This window comes from Mercenaria mercenaria, chromosome 2 (assembly GCF_021730395.1).
Source record: "Mercenaria mercenaria strain notata chromosome 2, MADL_Memer_1, whole genome shotgun sequence".
NCBI lineage: Eukaryota > Metazoa > Mollusca > Bivalvia > Venerida > Veneridae > Mercenaria > Mercenaria mercenaria.
Genome location: NC_069362.1, coordinates 98,781,045 through 98,806,834, shown reverse-complemented (window position 1 = coordinate 98,806,834; position 25,790 = coordinate 98,781,045). Strand labels below are relative to the sequence as shown.

General features: G+C 35.5%; 1 protein-coding gene across 1 annotated transcript; it reads right to left on the bottom strand.

The window, feature by feature from the left end:
- Positions 1-22: 22 nt before the first annotated feature.
- LOC123564688 (CDGSH iron-sulfur domain-containing protein 2-like) lies at positions 23-25,790 on the bottom strand. The gene is made up of 3 exons (XM_045358433.2): positions 25,612-25,790; positions 8,386-8,594; positions 23-6,389 (listed from the first exon to the last, which is right to left on the bottom strand). The coding sequence occupies exons 1-3, from the start codon at positions 25,706-25,708 to the stop codon at positions 6,285-6,287; spliced, it is 411 nt and encodes a 136-aa protein (XP_045214368.2). The 5' UTR covers positions 25,709-25,790; the 3' UTR covers positions 23-6,284.

The window sequence follows — 25,790 nt, the reverse complement described above, 5'->3', positions numbered from 1 at the left end:
AATAACTTACGACAATGTCATGTGGTGCTTTCTCATTTTATTATCGTGTGATATACTATTATCATATAATATCACAATACAATTTGTTGTTCCTATAAAAGAAAGTGATACATATATGTTAAATGCATCATCTGCAATTTGTAAGTATTTTATGCAAGGTTTGGCAGACTACATAAAGTCCTAAACAATGAGAATTATTTTTTGACATATTTTCTGCCAAGATATGATTTTGTATTCTGCATGTATATTCATTTTAAGACAATTGAAAAGTTAGTCAATGAAATCAAGTTAAAGGGGCCATATTGAAGAAAAAGATCCTTCAACTAATTCATATTTTACGTTCATTATGCAATTTGTAATTTCTTATTTCGCAAATTCTCGAAGGAAGTTTTCAAAAATGTAGATCCTGCTTCTAGACGATGTAGAATGTAATGATAATTTTATCTATTTTATCCACTGTTCATTCCCACGTAAGGATACAAGGATCTTCCATGCCTGCCTGTGTAGAACAGGCTTTTCCCTAACCCAGGGACTTTGGGGAATGAGAAATGGAGTGCTAGCCTGTATTTTTCTGGCCTACCAATAGAAAACTTTTAAAAAATATGTTAACCTATAGAATCACTCACACAGTTTATAATGTCATAACTACAACATCACAGTATGTGCTTGCAACTGGTCTTTTCCCTTCGATAAAGGTAATGTGATCTACTACTGGCAAATCCTTGTCTTTCCCCATTAGGTAGGCAAGAAATTATAACTTGTACTGAAAGTGATTAATACCCACTGACACAGTTTTGATATAGTGATGGTAAATGCTCTGCAGGTCAATTATAACCTAAGCAACTGATGCTAATTGTATGAAAATCATGGCGATTTAGAAGAAATGGAGCTAAATTTATCTGACCTATAACCTCAGTATGAACTTGACCCTGATTCTAGTAACCCGGATTGTACTTGTATTGATGGTGAACATATATGTGTAGTTATTTGTAAATCCATTAAACATTTTCAGAGAAATGCCTCTGAAATGAGTTACAGACAGACTAACATACAGATGCACACAACTCAGATATAGCCCCCATACACTTTGTATCAGGGGTATGAAGAAGATGAATATATATGCTTATCATTTAGTATATGATTTTGCATCAAGAACATTGTATTTTTTTATAAAAGTGAAAAATATTGTCTAATAAAACGTCTTAAAAATACTATGAGCCGCGTCATGAGAAAACCAACATAGTGCTTTGCGGCCAGCATGGATTGAGACCAGCCTGCCCCTCCGCGCAGTCTGGTCAGGATCCATGCTGTTCGCTTTCAAAGCTTATTGCAATTAGAGAAACCATTAGCGAACAGCATGGATCCTGACCAGACTGTGTGGATGCGCAGGCTGGTCTGGATCCATTCTGGTCGGAAACGCACTATGTTGGTTTTCTCATGGCGCGGCTCATATGATTACAACCAGTATATACATGTAAATGCTATTCAGCTGTATTTGTTGTTATAGGCAAGGAAAAAGCATTTTATGAGTATTCAAGTATTTCCTGGTAAGTTTTTCAGAGCTACATGTTAAAAATATATTTATCAAAATTCATATATAATATACTGTGAAAGCATTTGGTTTTGTCAATCCACAAAATTAAAATTTCAACAAAGAAATAAAATTCCAATTTTTCATTTTCTTCAAAAGTTGAAATGCATAAATTCATATCCCAACAAAATACACGTTTTGACCAAAACCACCAAATTTTATGCCAACAAAATGCAATGATTTACAATATAACATCATTCCATCGGTCCAAAGAGCTAACATCCAGGATTTTGGATAATAAAAGAACTCCATTGTACTGCTAATTTTGAATATAACACACATTACTGGTAATGTTTTCATAATTCTGAATGACTTATAAAAATCATTTTACATGCATATTTATAAACAAGAATATCAATTCTGTAAACATAATGCAAAACTAACACTACATATAGCATATTTTGGAGCATTCTTATGACTATAATGTTCTTACATGCCTGCCTAGGTAACGACTGTAAGAATCTTACATGCCTCCATGAGTAGGACAGGGTTTACCAGACTCAAGAAACAGTGAAAAATAAGAAACTAAGCACTAGCTAGGTTTCTTATCCGCGCTTTCTCAAAGACTGGAAAAACATCTGTTTGACACAGGCAGGTATTTAAAATATTTTTTTTGCCTTCCACTGCACATGATACACCATGTAACTTGTCTTTTCCTTGCATACAATTTCAACATTTTCAAAGATATTTTTAATTATGAAATCATGCAGGCAGTTTATGACATCATAATTTTTAATCCCAATGCATGCATGTAGCTTGTCTTTTATCTAAGGAGTATATCTATGTCTTATATCTTACAACAGATTCACAAGTGTGTTTTACAACCTGGAACACATCTTTTTTAATCTTATCTACAATAAACTTTTGTCTCCATTTCATAAAAACTGACGTAAGTAAGTTTGCAAGCCCCTTTAATTCTCTGACATAAATCAGTATGCAAGCCTCTTTAACACTCTGACCCTGTTTGAATGAATAATCAGACTAGTTTGGCATGAATAATCAGACTAGTTTGGCATATGTCTGTCTTTCTGTTTAGAGTACAGAATGAAATAACTGATCTGGTCAGGAGATAAACTTGACAAAAATGAATTATAAGGAAATGTAAATTTTCCTGTGACACAACGTTTTCTGGTGACTACAATATAAAATATGGCATTGTCACCCACCATTTTTCAAAATGGTGCAATGTTCACTAAAATAAAAGCTATGAATACAAACTACAAAAAATCCCTTTCCTACATACTACAATTCTAAAAGCATTTTTTAGAAAACCCAATTCCCATCTCAAGGCTAGTTTTGTTAAACTTTGACTGCTGAAGGCATAAGTTACACTCCATTTACTGATTGTAAACAATTTTCAGTCTAATATGATGACTGTAATCTTGACCTTTGACCTACTGAAGTTTAGCAAAAGCAGAGCCAAAGCATTACCTCTTTACTGATTGGAAACAAAATTGTTTACAAAAGGCCCAGCCAAACATAATCAAATAATATAGCCACTCTTCTTTGATGGAAAGCATAAAATTGACATATATTTAGTGGCATGCTCTTTTAAGAAAAATGATGAGCATTACAACAGATGGAACTTTATGTTAACATTATGCCATGAAATATATAGAGGAAATGACACAAATGTCAATTTAAGTCTATCAGCATTTTCTACACTTTAAACTAATTCTGTATCTATTAATACACTAGAGCATTACCAAAATTATGTAATGACTTTATTTCACTTCAGTGACATCAAATGTGAAAAATAATGTAAAACAATGTGCTGCAACACAGTAACATTGAGATGATAATGATGATGGTTTTGACTTTTTTTCTGAAAATATCTGCGTACATGTATATACATACAACAATAGAATGCTTTTTGAGCATCAATGGTTCCAGCAGCAGGGCTTACTCAAGCAATACATATGGTCCTCGGCTGTCCTCATATTTTCTACGTACTGATCACTCAAAATTCTCGGTAACTCGAACACTCTATGTGCCTCCTTGCAACCTTGTGTAATCCATATTTTACAGCATTAAAATGTACATCATAATTATAAAAGGGAAGAATATTTCATTTTTGCTGCAAGTGGCTTTATTGAAATACAATAAAAATATTTCCATTTACGAGGAGCAAGTGTCCAACTGGCTATCCACCAAATGGTAACGCAGTGTTAGTGAAAACTGCACATGTGTTTCTAACCATATACACTGATATAAATGCAAAAAAAAAATCTTCCAAAAAATTCATAACAGTGTTGGTGTATAACAAGAGGACCATGACGGTCCTGAATCGCTCACCTGCCCCCACATGAACTGAGTATGACGTCGTTTTTTCTATTATTTGAGCTCATGTGACCTACTTCTGAACCTGACCTAGATATCATCAAGATAAAAAATTCTGACCAATTTTCATGAAGATCCATTGAAAAATATGGCCTCTAGAGAGGTCACAAGTTTTTTTTTATTATTTGATATAATAACCTAGTTTTTGAAGGCATGTGACCCAGTTTTGTACTTGACCTACATATCATCAAGGTGAACATTCTCACCAATTTTCATGAAGATCTCATGAAAAATATGGCCTCCAGAGAGGTCACAAGGTTTTTCTATTTTTAGACATACTGACCTAGTTTTGATCGCATGTGACCCAGTTTCAAACTTGACCTAGATATCATAAAGGTGAACATTCTCACCAATTTTCATGAAGATCCATTGAAAAATATGGCCTCTAGAGGTCAAAAGGTCTTTCTATGTTGAGACCTAGTGACCTAGTTTTTGACCGCAGTTGACCCGGTTTCAAACTTGACCTAGATATCATCAAGATGAACATTCAGACCAACTTTCATACAGATCCCATGAAAACTATGGCCTCTAAAGTGGTCACAAGGTTTTTTCTATTATTTGACCTACTGACCTTATTTTTGACCGCATGTGATCCAGTTTCAAACTTGACCTAGATATCATTAAGATGAACATTCTGACCAATTTTCATGCAGATCCCATGAAAAATATGGCCTCTACAGAGGTCACAAAATTTTTCTATTATTTGACTTACAGACCTAGTTTTTGACCGCCTGTGACCCAGTTTCAAACTTGACCCACATATCATAAAGATGAACATTCTGACCAATTTTCATACAGATCCCATGAAAAATATGACCTCCAGAGAGGTCACAAGGTTTTTCTATTATTTGACCTGATGACCTAGTTTTGGACCGCACGTGACCCAGTTTCAAACTTGACCTAGATATCATCAAGGTAAACATTCTGACCAATTTTCATGAAGATCCCATGAAAAATATGGCCTCTAGGGAGGTCACAAGAATTTTCTATTTTTAGACCTACTGACCTAGTTTTGGACCGCAGTTGACCCAATTTCGAACTTGCATGTAAAACTTTAACCAGAATTTTCTAAGTCCAAAAGGGGGCATAATTTGCTCAAAATACATGTTAGAGTTATGGAACTTGACCCAGTGAGGTTGGTAATTGACCTAGAAAAAGAATAAATAATTTTCAAAGCTATATGCCTTTAAATGATAGCTGTATGTACTTGCATGCAAAAACTTAACCAAGGTGTGACGCCGATGCTGACGCCGACGCCAGGGTGAGAAGAATAGCTAGATTATTCTTTGATTAGTCGAGCTAAAAACTGTTAGCGAACAGCACGGATCCTGACCAGACTGCGCGTCTGCGCAGGCTGGTCTGGATCCATGCTGGTTGCAAATGCACTATGTTGGTTTTCCCATGGCACGGCTCATATAAGTTCATGAAGTAATTCCACCTAAATAGATTTACATGATGAAATGCTCATATTTCTATAAACCCTACAATTTTTTTAATAACTATGTTGTCAAAAAATATTAAATATATTTTCCTATCATTGTGATTCAATTTCATAAGATTTTGTCGTCAAAATTGCATGTTTGGAAATTTCTGGCAGTCTCTTCACAATAATGTTAAAATAATGTAAAAAAAAAAAAAAGAACTCAGTCAAGTTTTGTACATCCTTCAAGTATTCTGTGATTTAATTCTCAACATTATATACTGTCAATGCCTAATACAGACTGAGTACTACAAAACAGCACAAATATAAAGTCTATATAACTGATGTTGCTATTAAATTTCTATGGAATGGCGTATATGATGTATTTTCATACTGTAAAATGCATACAAGTCTATGTGAGAAAATTCACTTTCATGGTAAAATGCACACCATTAGCACAAAGTTTTGTCAGTATAATGATTTTAAGGTAATGGAGCAATAATGACATGCAGCAATTATGCATTCTTGTAGATCTATAATATTTTTGGCTGTGTTTAGCTGTTAATGTAGCAAAGCCAGAGAATGCCAGAAACACAAACACACAAAGTGTAATTAAAATTTAAGAGACTGCCTGATTTTCATTATGGGTGCATTACCTTAAAATCATAACCTGAGTGACAAATTTCCAAATCTTGATTCCAGATTTTCAAATTGTAACCAATATAAAAAAAATATTTTAAGACCTCTTCATAAACAGCAGCTCAAATATTTTCTCAGAAAAATCATTTAACCTTCAAACACTTAAAAAACTTAAAAAGTAAGAATTTGATCCATAGTATGGTCCTTAATCAACAAAAATGTCAGTTTTCCTTTAGCAATAAAAAGGTCATTTTTCAGGGTCTCTGTTCCTTTAATGAAGTTGTTTTCATCACACTATTTTGCAGCTGCTAATGGTTCTTTTCTTTTCAGCACCAATGGTCCAACATTATCCCCAGTTTCTTCATTATGTTTGTTATGGCTTCCATCACAAATTGGAAACTGAAATGAAGTCAAATTCAAATACTGTAAATCATGTTTGTTTTTAATAATAAACAGTCTAAACACTGATTGCTTGCGGTTGCAAGGGGATGAGGACTCAAGGGGTGAGGTTGCATGGGAATGAGGTTGCAATTGGACAAGGTTGCAAGGGGATGAGGTTGCATGGGAATAAGGTTGCAATGGGACAAGGTTGCAAGGGGTGAGGCTGCATGGGAATGGGGTCACAATGGGACAAGGTTGCAAGGGGATGAGTTCTCAAGGGGTGAGGTTGCATGGGAATAAGGTTGCAATGGGACAAGGTCACAAGAGGATGAGGTCTCAAGGGGTGAGGTTGCATGGGAATGAGGTCACAATGGGACAAGTTTGCAAGGGGATGAGGTCTCAAGGGGTGAAGTTGCATAGGAATGAGGTCACAATGGGACAAGGTTGCAACGGGATGAGGTCTCAAGGGGATGAGGTTGCATGGGAATAAGGTTGCAATGGGACAAGGTTGCAAGGGGTTGAGGTCTCAAAGGGTGAGGTTGTATGGGAATGAGGTTGCAATTGGACAAGGTTGCAAGGGGATGAGGTTGCATGGGAATAAGCTTACAATGGGACAAGGTTGCAAGGGGATGAGGTCTCAAGGGGTGAAGTTGCATGGGAATGAGGTCACAATGGGACAAGGTTGCAAGGGGATGAGGTCTCAAGGGGTGAGGTTGCATGGGAATAAAGTTGCAATGGGACAAGGTCACAAGAGGATGAGGTCTCAAGGGGTGAGGTTGCATGGGAATGAGGTCACAATGGGACAAGGTTGCAAGGGGATGAGGTCGCAAAGGGTGAAGTTGCATAGGAATGAGGTCACAATGGGACAAGGTTGCAAGGGGATGAGGTCTCAAGGGGATGAGGTTGCATGGGAATAAGGTTGCAATGGGACAAGGTTGCAAGGGGATGAGGTCTCAAGGGGTGAGGTTGCATGGGAATGAGGTCACAATGGGACAAGGTTACAAGGGGATGAGGTCTCAAGGGGTGAGGCTGCATGGGAATGAGGTCACAATGGGACAAGGTTGCAAGGGGAAGAGGTCTTAGTGGGTGAGACCACAATGGGATGATGTCACAACAGGATGTGGTCACAACAGGACCAGTTTGCAAGGGGATGGTGTTGCAATGGGACAAGTTTGCAAGGGGATGAGGTTGCAATGGGACAAGTTTGAAAGGGGATGAGGTTGAATGGAGAGAAGTTTGCAAGGGGATGAGGTTGAAAGGGGATGAGGTTGAAAGGGGATAAGACTGCTTGGGGGAAATGGTCGCAACGGGATGAGGTTACAATGGGACAAGTTTGCAGGGGGATGAGGTCGCAATGGGACAAGTTTGAAAGGGGATGAGGTTGAAAGGGGACAAGTTTGCAAGGGGATGAGGTTGAAAGGGGATAAGATTGCTTGGGGGAAATGGTCGCAACGGGATGAGGTTGCAATGGGACAAGTTTGCAGGGGGATGAGGTCGCAAGGGGATATGCAAAATGATCGAATTATCCAGTGTTTCAAGCGATACAAAAATTGAAATATGTCAAGATAACAGCCCGGGACAGTCATGAAATGCTCAAGGGTGCATGAGCCTTTGATGCTCCTGCAAGCAGGTTTTCACTTAACATGCCAACACTAAATTCGGGTCAAATTACGTTCTTTTAGCTGTCAAGAAAAAGTAATGCTATATTTGATCTACTGTTTTACATTAAAATTATATTAGAATTGAAATGATATTATTTGCAGGAGCATGTTTTAATAACTTTAAACATTCTCAATAGGTTAACATAATCTGAACAGAATAGTTCACTCCGGCTAGGCCATGTGAAATTACTCTTATCGGACTTGAAACCTCAGTCTTGTTAAAGTCATATAAAATACACTTTCACCATATACTTTTTTAAATAATACTACTATATCCAATCTGCATTACCAATGCCATGACAACAGAAACTGCTACCCCTACCAGCAGATTTGGGATAGCTAAGTTTACTTACCTTTTTAGATCGCCAGCATCTACAATATGACACTTTATCACCCAGTTCTTCTATATCAACCATATTTACGACCTTTGAACTTTCTTTTTGAATTTTTAGATTAACACAGGAATCCTTGGGTGCTGGCTTGGAACGGAATGCTTGATATGTAACATATGATAGAAGTGACAACATGCCCACAAAGGGGAGTAACTGCAACCATTCTGATCCTGTAAATATATAACGAATGATGATTAAGGCTTTTGTCATTACAAACCCTCCAACAACACTGACTAGAAAATTAACAGTCAAAGATACACATGGCAGTGTTATAAAGTAACAAGAGCACTGCTTAAGGGTGCAAACAAGCATCTGCAAGTGCCTGACATAAGACAATAAGCAATATTATGCTCCAAAACTGCATTATTCAAGAGCAAAGCAACGCTCTACTATTCAACAGCCTAGTCAATTGAATGAATGTAAGTGGAAAATGAGAAAAAAAAGTTGTGACAATGCAAAACAAAGTTATGGAACCTGTACAACGCATGTCAGTTCATCACAGTGTGAATAAGCGTGTGAAGTTTCAATCCATTACCATTAGTGGATATTAGTGGGTACTGAGATTAACCAACAAGAGCTGTCAGTGGACAGCGCGCTCGACTATTCTGCTTGATAGTATAATATAAGCAATGAGTAAAACTTTAACATTACAATAAGCATATTTTAAGTCGAAAAGTGGCCATAATTCAGTCAAAATGCTTGATAGAGTTGCCTCCTCCTTTTTACAGACTGGGGTCATGATGGTAAACAAGTATGCAAAATATGAAAGCAATATCTCAATGGACTTTGAAAACATTTGGGGTGGTACGCAAACTTTAACATTTATTCTAAGTCGAAAAGGGGCCATAATTCAGTCAAAATGCTTGATAGAGTTGCCTCCTCCTTTTTACAGACTGGGGTCATGATGGTAAACAAGTATGCAAAATATGAAAGCAATATCTCAATGGACTTTGAAAATATTTGGGGTGGTACGCAAACTTTATCATTTGTGTGACGCTACCGCTCACTCTCACGCCGACACCGGGGTGAGTAGGATAGCTCCCCTATTCTTCGAATAGTCAAGCTAAAAATTGCTAAGTAAAAAAGGGGTATAATTTTGTTAAAAACATAATATAGTTATGGAACCTGTACAATGTAAGTCAGTTTATCATAGTGAATAACTGTGTGAAGTTTCAATCCATTCCCACAAGTCGTTACTAAGAAACCAGCTTACATACGAAAACTTAACCAAATCGGGATGCTGGCGCAGACACTGACACCAATGCACAGCTGAGTCCAACAGCTCTACCTATTCTTTGAATAAATGAGTTAGAAATGGATATAAAACATATACAACAAGAGCTGTCACTATTAGTGACAAATGCCCCAAGTAATTTTAAAATCCCTTCATCAATGGCAGAGTTACGGACCGGACAAGAAACAGACCATGTTAACCTTTAACTTCTAAGTCTGACCTTGACCTTAGTGCTAGGGGTCTGGATCTTGCGCATGACACAAAGTCTCATTATGGGGAGCATTTATGCCAAGTTGTTTCAAAATCCTTTGATGAATGGCAGTTATGAACCGGACACGAAACAGACCCTGTGGACCTTTAACTTCTAAGTCTGACCTTGACCTTAGTGCTAGGGGTCTGGATCTTGTGCATGACACAAAGTCTCATTATGGGGAGCATTTATACCAAGTTGTTTCAAAATCCTTTGATGAATGGCAGTAATGAACCGGACACAAAACAGACCCTGTGGACCTTTGACTTCTAAGTCTGACCTTGACCTTGGAGCTAGGGGTTTGGATCATGCGCATGACACATCGTCTCATTGTGGTTAACATTTATGCCATGTTATTTCAAAATCCCTTCATGGATGGCAGAGTTATGGACCAGACACGAAACAGACCCTGTGAACCTTTGACTTCTAAGTGTGACCTTGGAGCTTGTGGTCTGCGTCTTGTGCATGACACATCGTCTCTTTATGGTGAACATTTATGCAAAGTTATTTTAAAATCCCTTAATGGATGGCAGAGTTACAGCCAGGGCAAGAATTTACACAGCTGCAGAGATGGACAGAGCAATTTTAAAAACAACAACATTCAATCAGAAGTTTATAAAAGGGAATAATCAGAAGTTTATAAAAGGGAATAATACTAGACGCTGAAACTTAAGTGACCAGTCTGACAAGGCTCAAGCAATAAGTATTGTACTTTGTGGGCAGTTTATATAGTTACCATTTAGTGTGAAGTGACATTTCATTAATCCTTAAGTGCCGTTGATCTCAAAGTACAAAATACACACAAACTATACATGTAGCAGTCTATGTTCAAACAATATTTAATACTGAACTACTTAGAGCAGCATATACATTAAACAGTGTCTATGTCCTAAATATAGTCTGCCATGTCTTTACATTAATTTCTTTCACAAAAATAGCAAGATCCTATTCACCTGGGCATAATATTGTACATTTTGTATCAAATTAATTTTGTTTCATGTACTTCAAACATATTACATATCAAAGAGACAATTTTTTGTATCAAGTTACAAATGTGACCATTTTTGACAAGTTTATCAGAATACTACAGAAGAAAAAAAAGTCAGGATCTAAAATTACACTGCTAAAATAAAGTGCACCCTGCAGTGTTATACATCTATATAACTGTATTCAAAAAGCACTTTGGGAAAAAAATTCAATTTAGATCAAACAAAATCTAATACATTTTATTACAGTGTCCTTCAAAGTATATGACAATTTAGTACTTCAACTTGATCAATATTTCTTAATAAATATTTACACACCCTAAGTTTACTTTAAATCCAATAAATGAATTTACAAAGTTCAATTTAAGAAATTTAAAACCTCACAATTACTTAAGTGTTAACTGCATCAGTATTCTGTGGGGGGTTTACCCGCAGGTATCATAACAAAATTGACATATAACTCAAGAAAACAATAAAAAGATACATGTGCATGCGTGATAAAAATGCATTTAATGAGTAAAGCAAGAATATAAATTATTCACAAGAACACAATGATTTTGCACAAAAATGTATCAATTAAAAAAGATCAAAACTCACTTTCTGACAACATTCTCTTTTAATTATTTATGTTTTTCCAATGTACTAAAATATGCAAGGTCAGATTATAACACAATACACTATAACACACTCCGTGGATCAGTCATGTACATGCCATAACACATTATCAATGAAATTTAATCTTTAAAACTTCAGTATAGCTTAAGTATGAGGTTCTGCTTGATAAATGTGGGAATGGTAAATCAAAACTTCTTGTATGAAATAACCGATTTTATTTTATTTATTTTTTTTTTTCTAAAATTGGGTGCAGTTTCCAAGAAGATAAATTTAGAAAAGTTTTCCTTGAAATCTGATTAGTTATTATAGTCAACATTAATAACATGACTCCTTATATAAAGTGCTAGTCAATATTCAACATTAATAACATGACTCCTTATATAAAGTGCTAGCCAATATTCAACATTAATAACATGACTCCTTATATAAAGTGCTAGTCAATATTCAACATTAATAACATGACTCCTTATATAAAGTGCTAGTCAATAGTCAACATTAATAACATGACTCCTTATCATGCTTAAGTTTATTGCCAGTCGATAGTTTACATTAATTGCATGACTCCTTATATAAGTTGCCAGTCGATAGTTAACATTTGCATAATATATAAATTCCGAGTTCATGATTTGTGCTATATTATCAGATCAGTCTATACTCTACACAGGTTTGCTGGGATAAAGGTCAAACTTAAAAAAAAAATGGTGAAAAGTTTTTTGATGTCGTGTAAATAAAAGTACTTAAATATACTGAGTGGTTTGCATGTCAATCACAGTGTATATACTTTTTCAATGTAGGTTATTTCACTGCATGTGTGAAATAAATCTACAGTCATGTTTTTCTTGTAACGAACTTTTCTCCTAAGGAAAAGAAAAACTTCCTCAAAACCTAAGAGTTACTTTAAATTCAAATTTGCAGGGAAAAAGTCGAGCCGTCAAAAGATCTCTCCCAAAATGAGATGGCCAGGAAGCTTGTCAGAACTTTTAGGTGTAAAACACTATTTAGTTTTTGTATCAAAAGTCTTTTGGCGTAATTTCAATCTAAATAATAACAATCCGAACCCCAAGTAAGGGCTTCAACAGCATATCAAAAATCTATTGAAATCATTTAATCACAACTTCAGGAGATTATATTTGAACTATTGTACATAAAGCCTTAAAAGGTTAAACACCATGTGCTCAAATCCAAAAATCAAAATATCACACAAAAGCTATTGACAAAAAGCCTACTGAATTCACTAGTTTGGAATTTCAAAGCCCCTAATAGGTAACAGTTTTTACCATTAATTTCTTATATCCAAGTATTGCTTTCAATCTAGTTTAATGAGGAAACTTTTTTAAAAAATGTTGCAGTTTTGTAATTAGAATGTCAGATGGAATATTTCTGTAAATGTATCAGATTAAACCTCTTCTCACATGCTAACTATGCTCAATGAGTATCTCAGCCTTTGTAAGGGATATTGTGCTTGATGACCGCTTCCCTGACTTCTGACTCTGTATTTGAGCCTTTGTAAGGGGTTGTTAAGACCTCAGTCAAAATCTGCTGTCACCTGTAATCTACAGTACAACACTCTAACCTGCCTGACTGTTCAACACAATTTCTAACGTTACAGAGTAACACATTTTTATGAAACTGACTATACCTTTTTCAACAGTGATATTTATCAAATTATTTTCCTAAAATCTAAAATGAGAAAAAATGAAAATTATACAATAATGGTTCAGGTTTTATTCATAACCTAACTTACAGTATGACATTAGTTTTGTGCAGCATACTTCAAGAAAAGCTATTAAAAATGTACCTTTATTTAATTAAATATATAACAATTTGAAAGTAAATATATTATAATGTTCAAATTTAGTGACGACATGTCCCAATTTAATAGGTAACTTGTAGGTTTCAGAAAATATTTTTATATGGGTAAAAATTTTAATCCAAAATGCAAACAGACACACACAGAAAATAGTCAGAGCAATATAAAGAGGCAAACAACAACCCTTGACAGAGTATAGAGTATATTATCGTTGTCTACAGTACTATTTTTACTTATTTTACACGTCTGAGGTGAATGTATTTTTTTTTAAAAAAGGTGTAAGATAACCCCTTTATTGATTATTCTGTCAATGTTATGGATGACAATTTCAACATCAATAAAATTTGTTGTTGTTGGTTTTGCTTGGTCTAATATCACACTGACACATCCTGAGGTCATATGTCAACTTCCAAGGTTTTGAAGGTGCATGATTTTAGACCCCACGTGCCCCAGATTATTTCATCCCGGACCGGCATCTGGTAGAACCACCACTGTAACCTTCCAACATATGGATGACGTATTCTGCCCATCAAGCAAGGTTTCAAACAATAATTCATATTCTATTGTTGTGAGTCTGAGACAGAGACCAAAAGGATTTTTTTTTTCAAATTGCATGTTACTTATTTTCCTGTCCCTTTTCCATTGCATTCCTTTCCTTCATTTCTTTCTTTGATCGTTTTTTTTTTTACACTGATATCTGTATTTAATATATTTTCTTTAATTATTTCCATTTATTGTTTACATGTATATACATTAAATTACATTTGATTTGATACTCAACTTCTACTAACTTCATCTACCAATTATTCCAAAGAAAATGTCTCCCTCACCAGACTAAGGTTTCGTCATAGCAAACTGGTATTTCCCCTGATATTACCACTGTTTCAGGATGCAAACAAATTCAATCACTTTTGATGCAACAGAGTTTTGAACCCAGGAAGTTTAAAGATCTGACAGTTGAACATAATCGATACCCCTTACCACTGTGCTGTTTGGTATTGATTTGAAAATTACTAATATTTTAAATAGTAGTTTTTAACAAGATACATGTACAAACCTGTTTATTTCCTTTATTTAGATATATTTATCACATTGTTTGTAAATATCAATTATCATTATAGGGAATATTAAATGGCTGCTGTTCTTTCTCATAAGTAAGCATTTTGACAGCAAGTATTGTTTGGTATATACGTGTCTGCTTGCTGACTGTAAAGGCACTGACCTCCAGATCGTACAACAACAATAAAGAAGAAAATTTTGCGATATCAGGAAATTATTGCTATCTATGAAGTTTCATAATAAGGCTTTAAAACTTAGTTATTGACAGATTCGGTGAGAATTAATTGTTTTATCTAATTTTTCCATTCAAAAGTTAAAAGCATTTTAACAGAGTACGGAGGTAAACTGCCTTAATTATAAAGCTTTCTATTTAGCGGTCGTAAAGTACATATTCCTCAGTGTTGTACTGGTCAAGAACGTGGGAAAGTATTTATTGCTGGAGGTGATCGACTCGTCTGTTTAAACAATTCATACTTGATTTGATTGTCAGTGGTAATCAGGATTTGGGTTTTACAGCGAACCAACCCAGTATACCTTATATGCAAAAAACATGGTTAAAACTTTTGGTTTCACATCTCATTTATATCAAAATAAAAATATGAGGTATGGAATCAAAACTTCTATTATACCTGCTCGATTCACAGAGATACAGCAAACCAAGTATTCATACCCAATTAGTCTTCTTTTATCGTCATTAGCGGCAATGAAAGCAAGTTTATTGCTTAGTTCTGGACAGCGCAAGTCATGATCATTTTATTTTTTAGTATATTTCAAATTATTTTTAATTTCATTTACATCAGTTCTGTGACTGTGTTGATTAAAGAGAGATTTCCTATATTTTTATTTAATATTTTTACAATATAGTGAAATGCAACATTTTTAATAGTATCATACTAGATGCCCAAAGGCAACATGTCGAGCCTGCCCTTTGACCCAAAACTGTGACCTTGACCTTTGAGATAGGAACCTGGAGTTTGCGCATGACACACCACCTCACTGAAGTCAACGTTCACGCCAAATATAAACAAGATTGCTCCATGCATGTCCAAGTTATAGTCCAGACAAACAAATTAGGATGGCCACACAGACGGATGGACGGATGCACACACATACACCGAACAGCCATTCCGACAACTATGTCTTTGCTTCCACAAGTGGGCTCAACAAAAATAGTGTCCTGAAACCACTAATTGTTACAGACTGAATTCCATCTACAATTACATGTAATTTCATTTGACTACTGTGTTTTCTTTACATGTAAGTTTTCTGCCATTTTATGATGGTCCTACGATACGCTTAAAATAAAAGAATGTAAATACAACAAGAGCACTGCCTTGAGGGTGCAGATGCTCATCTGATTTTTTTGTCTCTGTATAATTAATAGAAATATTGACCTAACCATGATTTTCTAAGTCCAAAAGGGGCCATAATTCTTGCAAAAGGCAATGCAGAGTTAAGGTACTTGCTGTGCAGTGTCAGCTTTTAAAGTTTTAAAGCAATAGCTTTGACGGTAAAGGACAAAAGTTGACCTAAACGCAAAACTTAACCAAGAAATCTGATATTTTCTAAGTCCAAAAGGGGCCATAATTCTTGCAAAAAGCAGGATGGAGTTATGTTTCTTGCTGTACAAAGTCAGCTAATGATGGTGAACAAGTGCTGCAAGTTTGAAAGCAATAGCTTTGATAGTTTAGGAGAAAAGCTGCATGACCTAAACATAAAACTTAACCAGGCAACACAGACACAGACGCCGATCAAGTGATGACAATTATAACTCATCGTTTTTTCTCAAAAAATCAGATGAGCTAAAAAGGAACAGTATCAAGTAACACAAAATAAATATAAGCAAATACTTAATTATATTTCAACTCTATATGCTGAACATGCTGAATCTGAACTTTCTTTTTTTATTTCATGAATTGAACACTAAACTACAGCGCAAGATGATACAAAATGTAGCCAGCATGGTTTGAGTTGATATGAGATGAATAATTCATCAGACTGCAACAAAATAAATTATTTTAGAAAAGGATGCCTTCACTGCTTGTTTAAATCCATTGTGATTTCTGGTACTTGGATTATAGCTGTACACATGGACAATGATGGTAAGTTAATCTACTAATCATTTAGGATAATGTGTCAGTTAAGTAGATTGAAATATTATGATATACATTTATTACTTAATATCAGTGTCAGGACCAATTATTTCTCAAGAAAAATATTGTACATTTTATTTACAGACAGATCATTGTCAGAACAATTAGCAGTGTTTGAATATATCAGGTAAACTGTTCTTATTGATTGGTTCAACTGGCATTTTACTAGGGCTGGGACAATTTCAAAATTTTGAAACCGGTTAATCATTTGTATGAAATCGAACCGAACCGGTTAAAGGTCCAATACTAAGGAAAGTGAACATTTTAATTTCTTTTAAAAAGCACAGAAACTATTTCATTTTATTGGAAAATGAAAGTTGGTATGTAGAAATTCGAAATAAATCGCAGTATATGTACAATTATTTTTCTATGAAGTATGAAGAAAGTTAAAAAGACCTGGGGGGTCATTCTGTCGATTCATTGAAATTTCAACATAATACACATACATTTCTTTGAGTTCCAAAGACCTTCTGTAAATTTTGACCTGCCAATCTTCATTATTTAGTGTCTTGCAGAAGTCTATGAACTGGCTATGAAAAAAATTGCCAACTCACTTTCCCTTAGTAATGGACCTTTAATTGGACGCCATATTGAAAATGCTGTTCTCTTTCCAAATGACTGTATCAAGGTACTTCCAGCAGCTGATTACATTAGGAACTTTGGACTTTATCATTTGCAAACAGTGTGATAATTAATGAGTCATATTTTGGTGTATTTTATTTTACACATATCACGACAGGTAAATCCGAGACTACTGACTATGTTCAATGTGTTTTAGCGGAAATATACTGCGGGTCTATGTGCTAGTCAAAGAAATGTATAAAGATAAAGTACGATTTGTGATGTTTATTGAGAGTGATTAGTGGTTTTGCAAAATTGAAACCAGTTCCACCTAGTAATCAAATCGGATCCGAATAACCGAGTAATTGTCCCAGTCCTACATTTTACCCTAAATAATTTAACTGTATACATAAATTATATAGTTGATATGGACCATGATGAATATTATTTACAGGGCTACACTTTTAGCATTCATATGGCTGGTGTTGCTATTTAATGACCTATTCCCACTAATGCAGATATAAATAAGACTAATATTTTCCACAATTAAGCAAATAAATTTCTTAGTTCTACTTAAAGCGGCATGCCTCCAGATCGTTTGACAACAAAAATAACAAGAGTGCCAGAATGTCACCATATACGCCCATCACAGCAAATTTCTTTACATTAGCACCTGTATTTGCAAACGGAATTTTAATTTTGTGGTTGTTTACTATTTATTTTTTTTTAGTAATTATTGTAATTCTTTTGTTTTTCTAAGTCCACCAAAAAATCCTTACCAGGTAGAGATACCTTAAAATACACCTAAAATTTGAAAGTAACATCTATGTTGTACCACAGAAAAGTGGTCTTGGTTTTTCGCTATGGTCAATTATAAACAAGCAAATTCGATGAATTGGTATCCCCCGCTGAAAGGGTTTGTGGTGAGGAATGGCAAAAAAATATATCCGGCAAAAAGTTAAGGATGTTAATAAGAAGCAAATAATTTCATTTGTCAAAATCAATTTAACAGAAAACAAATGTTTAATAAAAAGAGTACATAATAAATGTATGAATCTTTGATCCTGACTAAAGAATTTATTTTGAATGGGATATGTTTACTGTAATAAGCTAATAGCTTTTAAAATTAAGTGCAGTTAATTGAAATGTGAGCTGGAAGTTTAACTGGAACGAAATATTGTCTTTGAGTGGTTTGGCACCAGGTGTTGCTGTTTAACATGTACATTTTAACTTAAAAGAACAGATGTTCTTAAGAGAACACAGGTAAGATATCTTGAACATGGCAGTGAAGTTTAACTGGAACGAAATATTGTCTTTGAGTGGTTTGGCACCAGGTGTTGCTGTTTAACATGTACATTTGAACTTAAAAGAAGAGATGTTCTTAAGAGAACAAAGGTAAGATATCTTGAACATGGCTGAGGACAAGGTTTGTGCAGTCACAACTTAATATATTTATTTTTTTAGGGGGCGGGAACGGGAGAGGGAGAGGAAACAAAATTTCACATGTTGATTATAAATATTGATGGAAAATTAAAAATGAAAAAAAAGGGTGAATTTGGGGGGGAAAAAATCTAAAATAAGAAATGAAAAATATTTTTTTTGGAGGAGGGGAGGGGGGTTGGGAGGGGGAGGGGGTGTGACCAAGGCAAGTGGGTGACCAGGTGTGGGTGTGCAACTTCACATGTTTATAATAAATGTTCACAGAAAAGAATGAAAGAAATTTACTGAAATTCTACCAAATGGTAAATTTGTTATGTACAACTATGTGGATTTTTAGAAAATTAAAGAGCAATAACTCTGAAGTTACACAAGAAACCCGTTCGAAATTGTGTGTGCACAGCCACATTATAGTGTTCTAAATTCTGTTAAAGTTTCATAGTTCAAGGTCAAATATATCAAAAGTTATGATGCAGAAATTGCCATATCTATAGTACCCTATATAGTTAACACTGGAAACTTCTAAGGGCCATAACTCTGGCGTTACTTGAGCAATCTGTCTGAAACTTGATGGGCCCCATAGCCTCATAGTGGTGAACATGTATATGAAGTTTGTTTAAAAAAATTTAAATAAGGAATTTTTATTTATTTATTTATTTTTTTGGGGGGGGGGGGGGGGGGGGGGTAAGAAGGCCGGGGGACAGGGAGGGGTGTGATCAAGGTAAGGGGGTGACCAGGTGTGGGTACACAACTTCACATGTTTACAATAAATTTTCATGGAAAAGAATGAAAGAAATTTAATGAAATTCTACCAAATGGTAAGTTTGTTATGTACAAATATGCAGGTTTTTATACAATTAAAGGGCAATAACTCTTAATTTACAAATAAATCCAAGCGAAATTGTGTGTACACAACCACATTATGGTGATCTAAATTCTGTTTAAGTTTCATAGTTCTAGGTCAAATATATCAAAAATTATGATGCAGAAATTGCCATATTTATAGTACCCTATATAGTTAACACTAGAAATTTCTAAGGGCCATAACTCTGATGTTACTTGAGAAATCTGACTGAAACTTGACGGGCCACAAGAACTCATAGTGGTGAACATGTATATGAAGTTTTAAATAAATATTCCCAACCATTTCCTAGATATGACTCCGGACAGACGGATGGACGCACGGACAGAAAGACGGACGGAAGGACAGACAACGCCAAAACTATAAAAAAGTTACAATGTAAGTTATTTATAGTAACAACAAAGGGAAGTTAATCTTAAAGAAAATAAAATAAAAAAAATAAAAAAATAAAAGTTGTAAGTCCATACAAAAATACTTACCAGGTAGTGATAGGTCAAAATACACCTCAAAATTGAATGTAACATGCATGTTGTACTACAGAAAGGTGGTCTCGATTTTCCCTACGACTAGTAATATAAGCTACTTATAGTAACAACAAAGGGAAGTACTATTAAAGAAGGGAACTGCGCATGACACTCCGTCTCATGATGGTGTACAATTGTGCCAAGTTACATCAAAATCCCTCCATGCATGAAGAAGAAATGCTCCGGACAAAGTCATTCTTGTATCTGACCTTTGGCCTCTAAGTGTGACCTTGACCTTAAACCTAAGGACCTGGTTCTTGCGCATGACAATCCATCTCGTGGTGGTGAACATTTGTGCCAAGTTATATTAAAATCCCTCCATGCATGAAGAAGAAATTCTCCAGAAAATGTTTTCATTCTTGTATCCTTTGACCTCTAAGTGTGACCTTGACCTTAGACCTAGGGACCTGGTTCTTGCGCTTGACACTCTGTCTCATGATGGTGAACAATTGTGCCAAGCTACATCAAAATCCTTCCATGCATGAAGAAGATATGCTCCGGACAAAGCCATTCTTGAATTTGACATTTGACCTCTAAGTGTGACCTTGACCTTAGACCTAGGGACCTGGTTCTTGCGCATGACACTCCATCTCATAATGGTAAACAATTGTGCCAAGTTTCATCAAAATCCCTCCATGCATGAAGAAGATATGCTCCGGACAAAGTCTGTAGACGCTGCCCGCTCACCCGCCCAACTGCCCGCCCGCCAGGGGCGTTCCCATAATACGTCCCATTTTTCAAGCAGGCGTATAATTATATTTTTTTAGATATCTTGAAATAAATGATATATTTCTTAAGAAGGCTTTAAAACTTAATTACTGACAAACTTTATGTTACGGAAACACATGAGAATTTGCTGTTCTTACTACTTTTTACGATGAAAATCGAAAAGCGTTTGTCACACTTTTACTACAGGTAAACTGTCTCGATTATAAATACCGTAGATACCCATGTATAATGCGCACCCGTGTATAATGCGCACCCCCGATTTTGCCCCAAAATCCTGGGAAAAAACATTTTTGGTCAATTTTGAGGTGGATGGAAAACGAAAGTAGAGTTTACATCGACACCGGTAATAAATTTTATCTCCACAGCGGAGAGCAGCACCGGTCTCGCGGTACTATCGATTTTTGTTTTCTCGAAAATAAAACCAGTAAAATACTGTTTTATTTGTTGTTTTACCTTTTTAAAAAAATTGTCTATACCTGTGTATTATGCGCACCCACGATTCGGGGGTGGTCCCGGGGGTCAAAAAACTGCGCAAAATACATGGGTATCTATATTTTGAAGTCATTATTCACTACTTCAGCTATAGCGCTATTGGTTATGACAACGGGAAAATGTCTTTATTGCTGCGGCGGTCCGGGGTTTGATTTCCCGATGCGGTATCTTTTTTTCTTGATTTGGAATTTTTAAAATATTTTAGAAACAAATATTCATATTCTAATGTCCATAATATGACCAAAACTTCAATCTGAAAGAAAGATTATTTTTTAGCCAAATCTGGAGGCATGCTGCTTTAAGTTAAAGTCTTTGAAAAAAATATATATTGAAAATCTGGCTCTTCTTATTGAGAAAGTAAAACATCTTTTATTAAATGTTTGTTAACAAATAAGCTGTTTCATACAAACAAATTGCAGCATCTGTTTGCAATGAATAAGACTGTCAACCCATGATAATTTCTAACTTTATGCTATTTTTCATTATATTCACTTTAAAGTTTAATAGGTACAATAACAGTTATTTTGAACTTTTAAGTGAATACATGTAGTTTCTCACAAATTTAGGATTTCTTTTGGGTAGTGAATAGTTTTGTGCAGAGTTAAAAAAACAAGAGGGCCATGAAGGCCCTGTATCGCTCACCTGACCTATTGACCTAAAGATCATCAAGATAGTTTCATTAAGATATGGTCATAAATGTGGCCTCTAAAGTGTTAACTAACTTTTTTCTTTGATTTGACCAGCTGGTGACCTAGTTTTTGACCCCATATGACCCAGATTCAAACTTGGTCTAAAGATCGTCAAGATTAACATTCTGACTAAGTTTCATGAAGATACAGTCATAAATGTGGCCTCTAGAGTGTTTACAAGCTTTTCCTTTGATTTGACCCGGTGACCTAGTTTTTGATCCCACATGACCCAGATTCGAACTTGACCTAAAAATCATCAAGATTAACATTCTGACTAAGTTTCATGAAGATACAGTCATAAATGTGGCCTCTAGAGCGTTAACAAGCTTTTCCTTTGATTTGACCCGGTGACCTAATTTTTGACCCCACCTGACCCAGATTTGAACATGACCTATAGATCATCAAGATTATCATTCTGATCAAGTTTCATTAAAATATGGTCATAAATGTGTCCTCTAGAGTGTTAACTAGCTTTTCCTTTGATTTGACCTGGTGACCTAGTTTTTGATCCTATATGACCCAGATTCAAACTGGACTTTGAGATCATCATGAGTAACATTCTGACCAAGTTTCATGAAGATACAGTAATAAATGTGGCCTCTACAGTTTTAACAATCTTTTCCTTTGATTTGACCTGGTGACCTAGTTTTGAACCCAGATGACCCAATACCAAATTCGTCCAAGATTTTTATGAGGATAACATTCTGACTAAGTTTCATTAAGATCGGGCCAAAATTGTGACCTCTAGAGTGTTAACAAGTTTTTCCTTTGATTTGACCTGGTGACCTAGTTTTTAGCCCCAGATGACCCAATATCAAATTTGTCCATGATTTTATTGAGGTTAACATTCTGACCAAGTTTCATTAAGATTGGGTCAAAATTGTGACCTCTAGGGTGTTAACAAGCTTTTCCTTTGATTTGACCTGGTGACCTAGTTTTTGACCCCAGACGACCCAATATCAAACTCATCCAAGATTTTATTGAGGGTAACATTCTGACAAAGTTCATTAAGATTGGGCCAAAATTGTGACCTCTATAGTGTTAACAAGCTTTGCCTTTGATTTGACCTGGTGACCTAGTTTTTGACCCAAGATGACCTAATACCAAATTCGTCCAAGATTTTTATGAGGATAACATTCTGACCAAGTTTCATTAAGATTAGGCCAAAATTGTGATCTCTAGAGTGTTAACAGTCAAATTGTTGACGACGGATGACTGGCGACGGACACAGGGCGATCACAAAGCTCGCCTTGAGCACTTTGTGCTCAGGTGAGTTAAAAACAATATGTAAAATCTGATTTCCTGCTCCTATGGTATTTCTGCCATTTTCTGAGAAGAAAACTTCAGTTTATCAGGATAATTTTTTTAAGTATCACAATAGCATAATCTAAATGTGCCACATTAAACTCGCTTTGAGACTTCTGGTGGGCTCTATTGTGTATGCCTCTTTCTCATAGTTCTGAGCCTTTTAACTGATCAAGCCTTTGGAAAATTTGCACCTGCAGCTACTGTAAAATCATTTAATTTCGTGGGCATGAAATTTTGTGGTTTTGGTCGAATCCACCACCTTCCGCACTCGAAGTGGGTGCACTACCACTAGGCTACAGAGGCAGTCTGGTGTCAGGGTAGATATCTTCTCACATCTGTTTACACATATTTCCGAAGATTTAAGTCTCTTTTTTAAAAGTCTTTGTTTTCCTAAAATGCAGATCTATATGAGTAAGGCTTACAGGTATGACAACTATAAAAACAAGGACCATGATGGTCCTGAATCGCTCACCTGTCCCCAAATGACCCAGTTTTGAACTGAGTATGACGTCGTTTTTTCTATTATTTGACATAGTGACCTAGTTTTTGAGCTCATGTGACCCAGTTTTGACCTTGACCTAGATATCATCAAGATAACATTCTGACCAATTTTCATGAAGATCCATTGAAAAATATGGCCTCTAGAGAGGTCACAAGGTTTTTCTATTATTTGACCTAATGACCTAGTTTTTGAAGGCATGTGACCCAGTGTTGAACCTGACCTAGATATCATCAAGAAGAACATTCTCACCAATTTTCATGAAGATCTCATGAAAAATATGGCCTCTAGAGAAGTCACAAGGTTTTTCTATTTTTATATCTACTGATCTAGTTTTTGACCGCAGTTGACCCAGTTTCAAACTTGATCTAGATATCATCAAGATGAACATTCAGACCAATTTTCATACAGATCCCTTGAAAAATATGGCCTCTAGAGAGGTCACAAGGTTTTTTTATTATTTGACCTACTGACCTAGTTAATGATGGCACGTAACCCAGTTTCGAACTTGATCTAGATATCATCAAGGTAAGCATTTTCATGAAGATCCATTCAAAAATATGGCCTCTAGAGAGGTCACAAGGTTTTTCTATTTTTAGACCTATGGACCTAGTTTTTGATCGCAGTTGACCCAGTTTAAAACCTGACCTAGATATCATCAAGATGAACATTCAGACCAACTTTCATACATATCCCATGAAAAATATGGCCTCTAGAGAGGTCACAAGGTTTTTTTATTAGCGACCTACTAACCTAGTTTTTGACTGCATGTGAACCAGTTTCGAACTTCACTAGATATCATCAAGGTGAACATTTTGACCAACTTTCATGATCCATTGAAAAGTATGGCCTCTAGAGTGGTCACAAGCAAAAGTTTACGGACGCACGGATGGACGACGGACTCTGTGCGATCACAAAATAGTTGAAGCAATTTCCGATGAAATTTTCATCGCCACCGACGCTTTATATGTGTAATGTTACAGTGCCACACAAATCCCGTCAGTGAAAAGCTAGCTCATCACCAAAGGTGATTTAATGTGCATATATACTGTCATTTTACTCCAATGACAATTGACAGGTTTACAAATTTGCATATTAATGCAATTACTTCCCTTTATGCATTCAGTAATCGTTACATTACTTTCCCCTCAAAGAAATCTCGTCCCGAGATTTGGCCTAGGAAATACATGGGTAAGGCAACTCCAGTCCGGCAGTTGACTTCATCCCACCGCTGCCACCATTTGTAACGTTTCAGTGCCACACAAATCCCGTCAGTAAAAGCTAGCTCATCACCAAAGGTGATTTAATGTGCATATATACTGTCATTTTACTCCAATGACAATTGACAGGTTTACAAATTTGCATATTAATGCAATTACTTCCCTTTATGCATTCAGTAATCGTTACATATGCTATAGGTTTTAATGCCAATTATTTCACGCACTGGCCATAAATTCAAATAAAACTTACATGTATCAAAAGGGGATTCAATTCCTCATTGATTTATGAAAAAATTATCCAATATTATCCAAAATTACGAATTTTCTGGTGATTTTAACCTATGTATGTACTGTACACGATTAACGTTTACCACGTCTATATGCACCCCAATATGCGCAAGCGAGTATTACCAATAACTTTAAATGACTATGTACTGTGATTCATCCTCCATTATTTTGGTCCTTCAAAGTTTTGACCTTTAGATTGCCAGTCACAAATATAAAACAATCTGAATGTTGAATTATTTCGACTAGGCAGATTTTTACATTTGTACTCGTTTCATTGTGCTTGTTGCACCTGCATCTATTGGGTACATAGGCAGGGCATGCCGAATAGCCAGACTCAAACATTACAGAAAATTTTGGTGTACCGATCATTTGCCTTATTCCATACTAAACTGTAAACACTTTTGACATTAGTCATCAGAGTCATTACCTAAAAAAAATTGAGTTAACTAAGTCTAAGATACTTAATTTTACCTGACAGCCTTGCAAATCCCATAATACTTGAAGGAACTTGTAGATTTTTCAGATAATTGGGAATTGTAGATCTAATCAACGTTGATAGCACTTCCATAGCTAAATAAACTTGCTCAGTGTCAACTGAGGTAGCAAAATATTTTTTTATCACAGAGGCGATTAAAGTGGTCAACAAAGCA

Coding starts and splice junctions, on each gene's coding strand:
- LOC123564688 (XM_045358433.2), bottom strand. CDS start 25,708: ATGGAAGTGCTATCAACGTTGATTAGATCTACAATTCCCAATTATCTG. Junction 8,595..25,611: donor GGGATTTGCAAGGCTGTCAG/GTAAAATTAAGT, acceptor ATATATTTACAG/GATCAGAATGGTTGCAGTTA. Junction 6,390..8,385: donor GATGCTGGCGATCTAAAAAG/GTAAGTAAACTT, acceptor ACTTCATTTCAG/TTTCCAATTTGTGATGGAAG.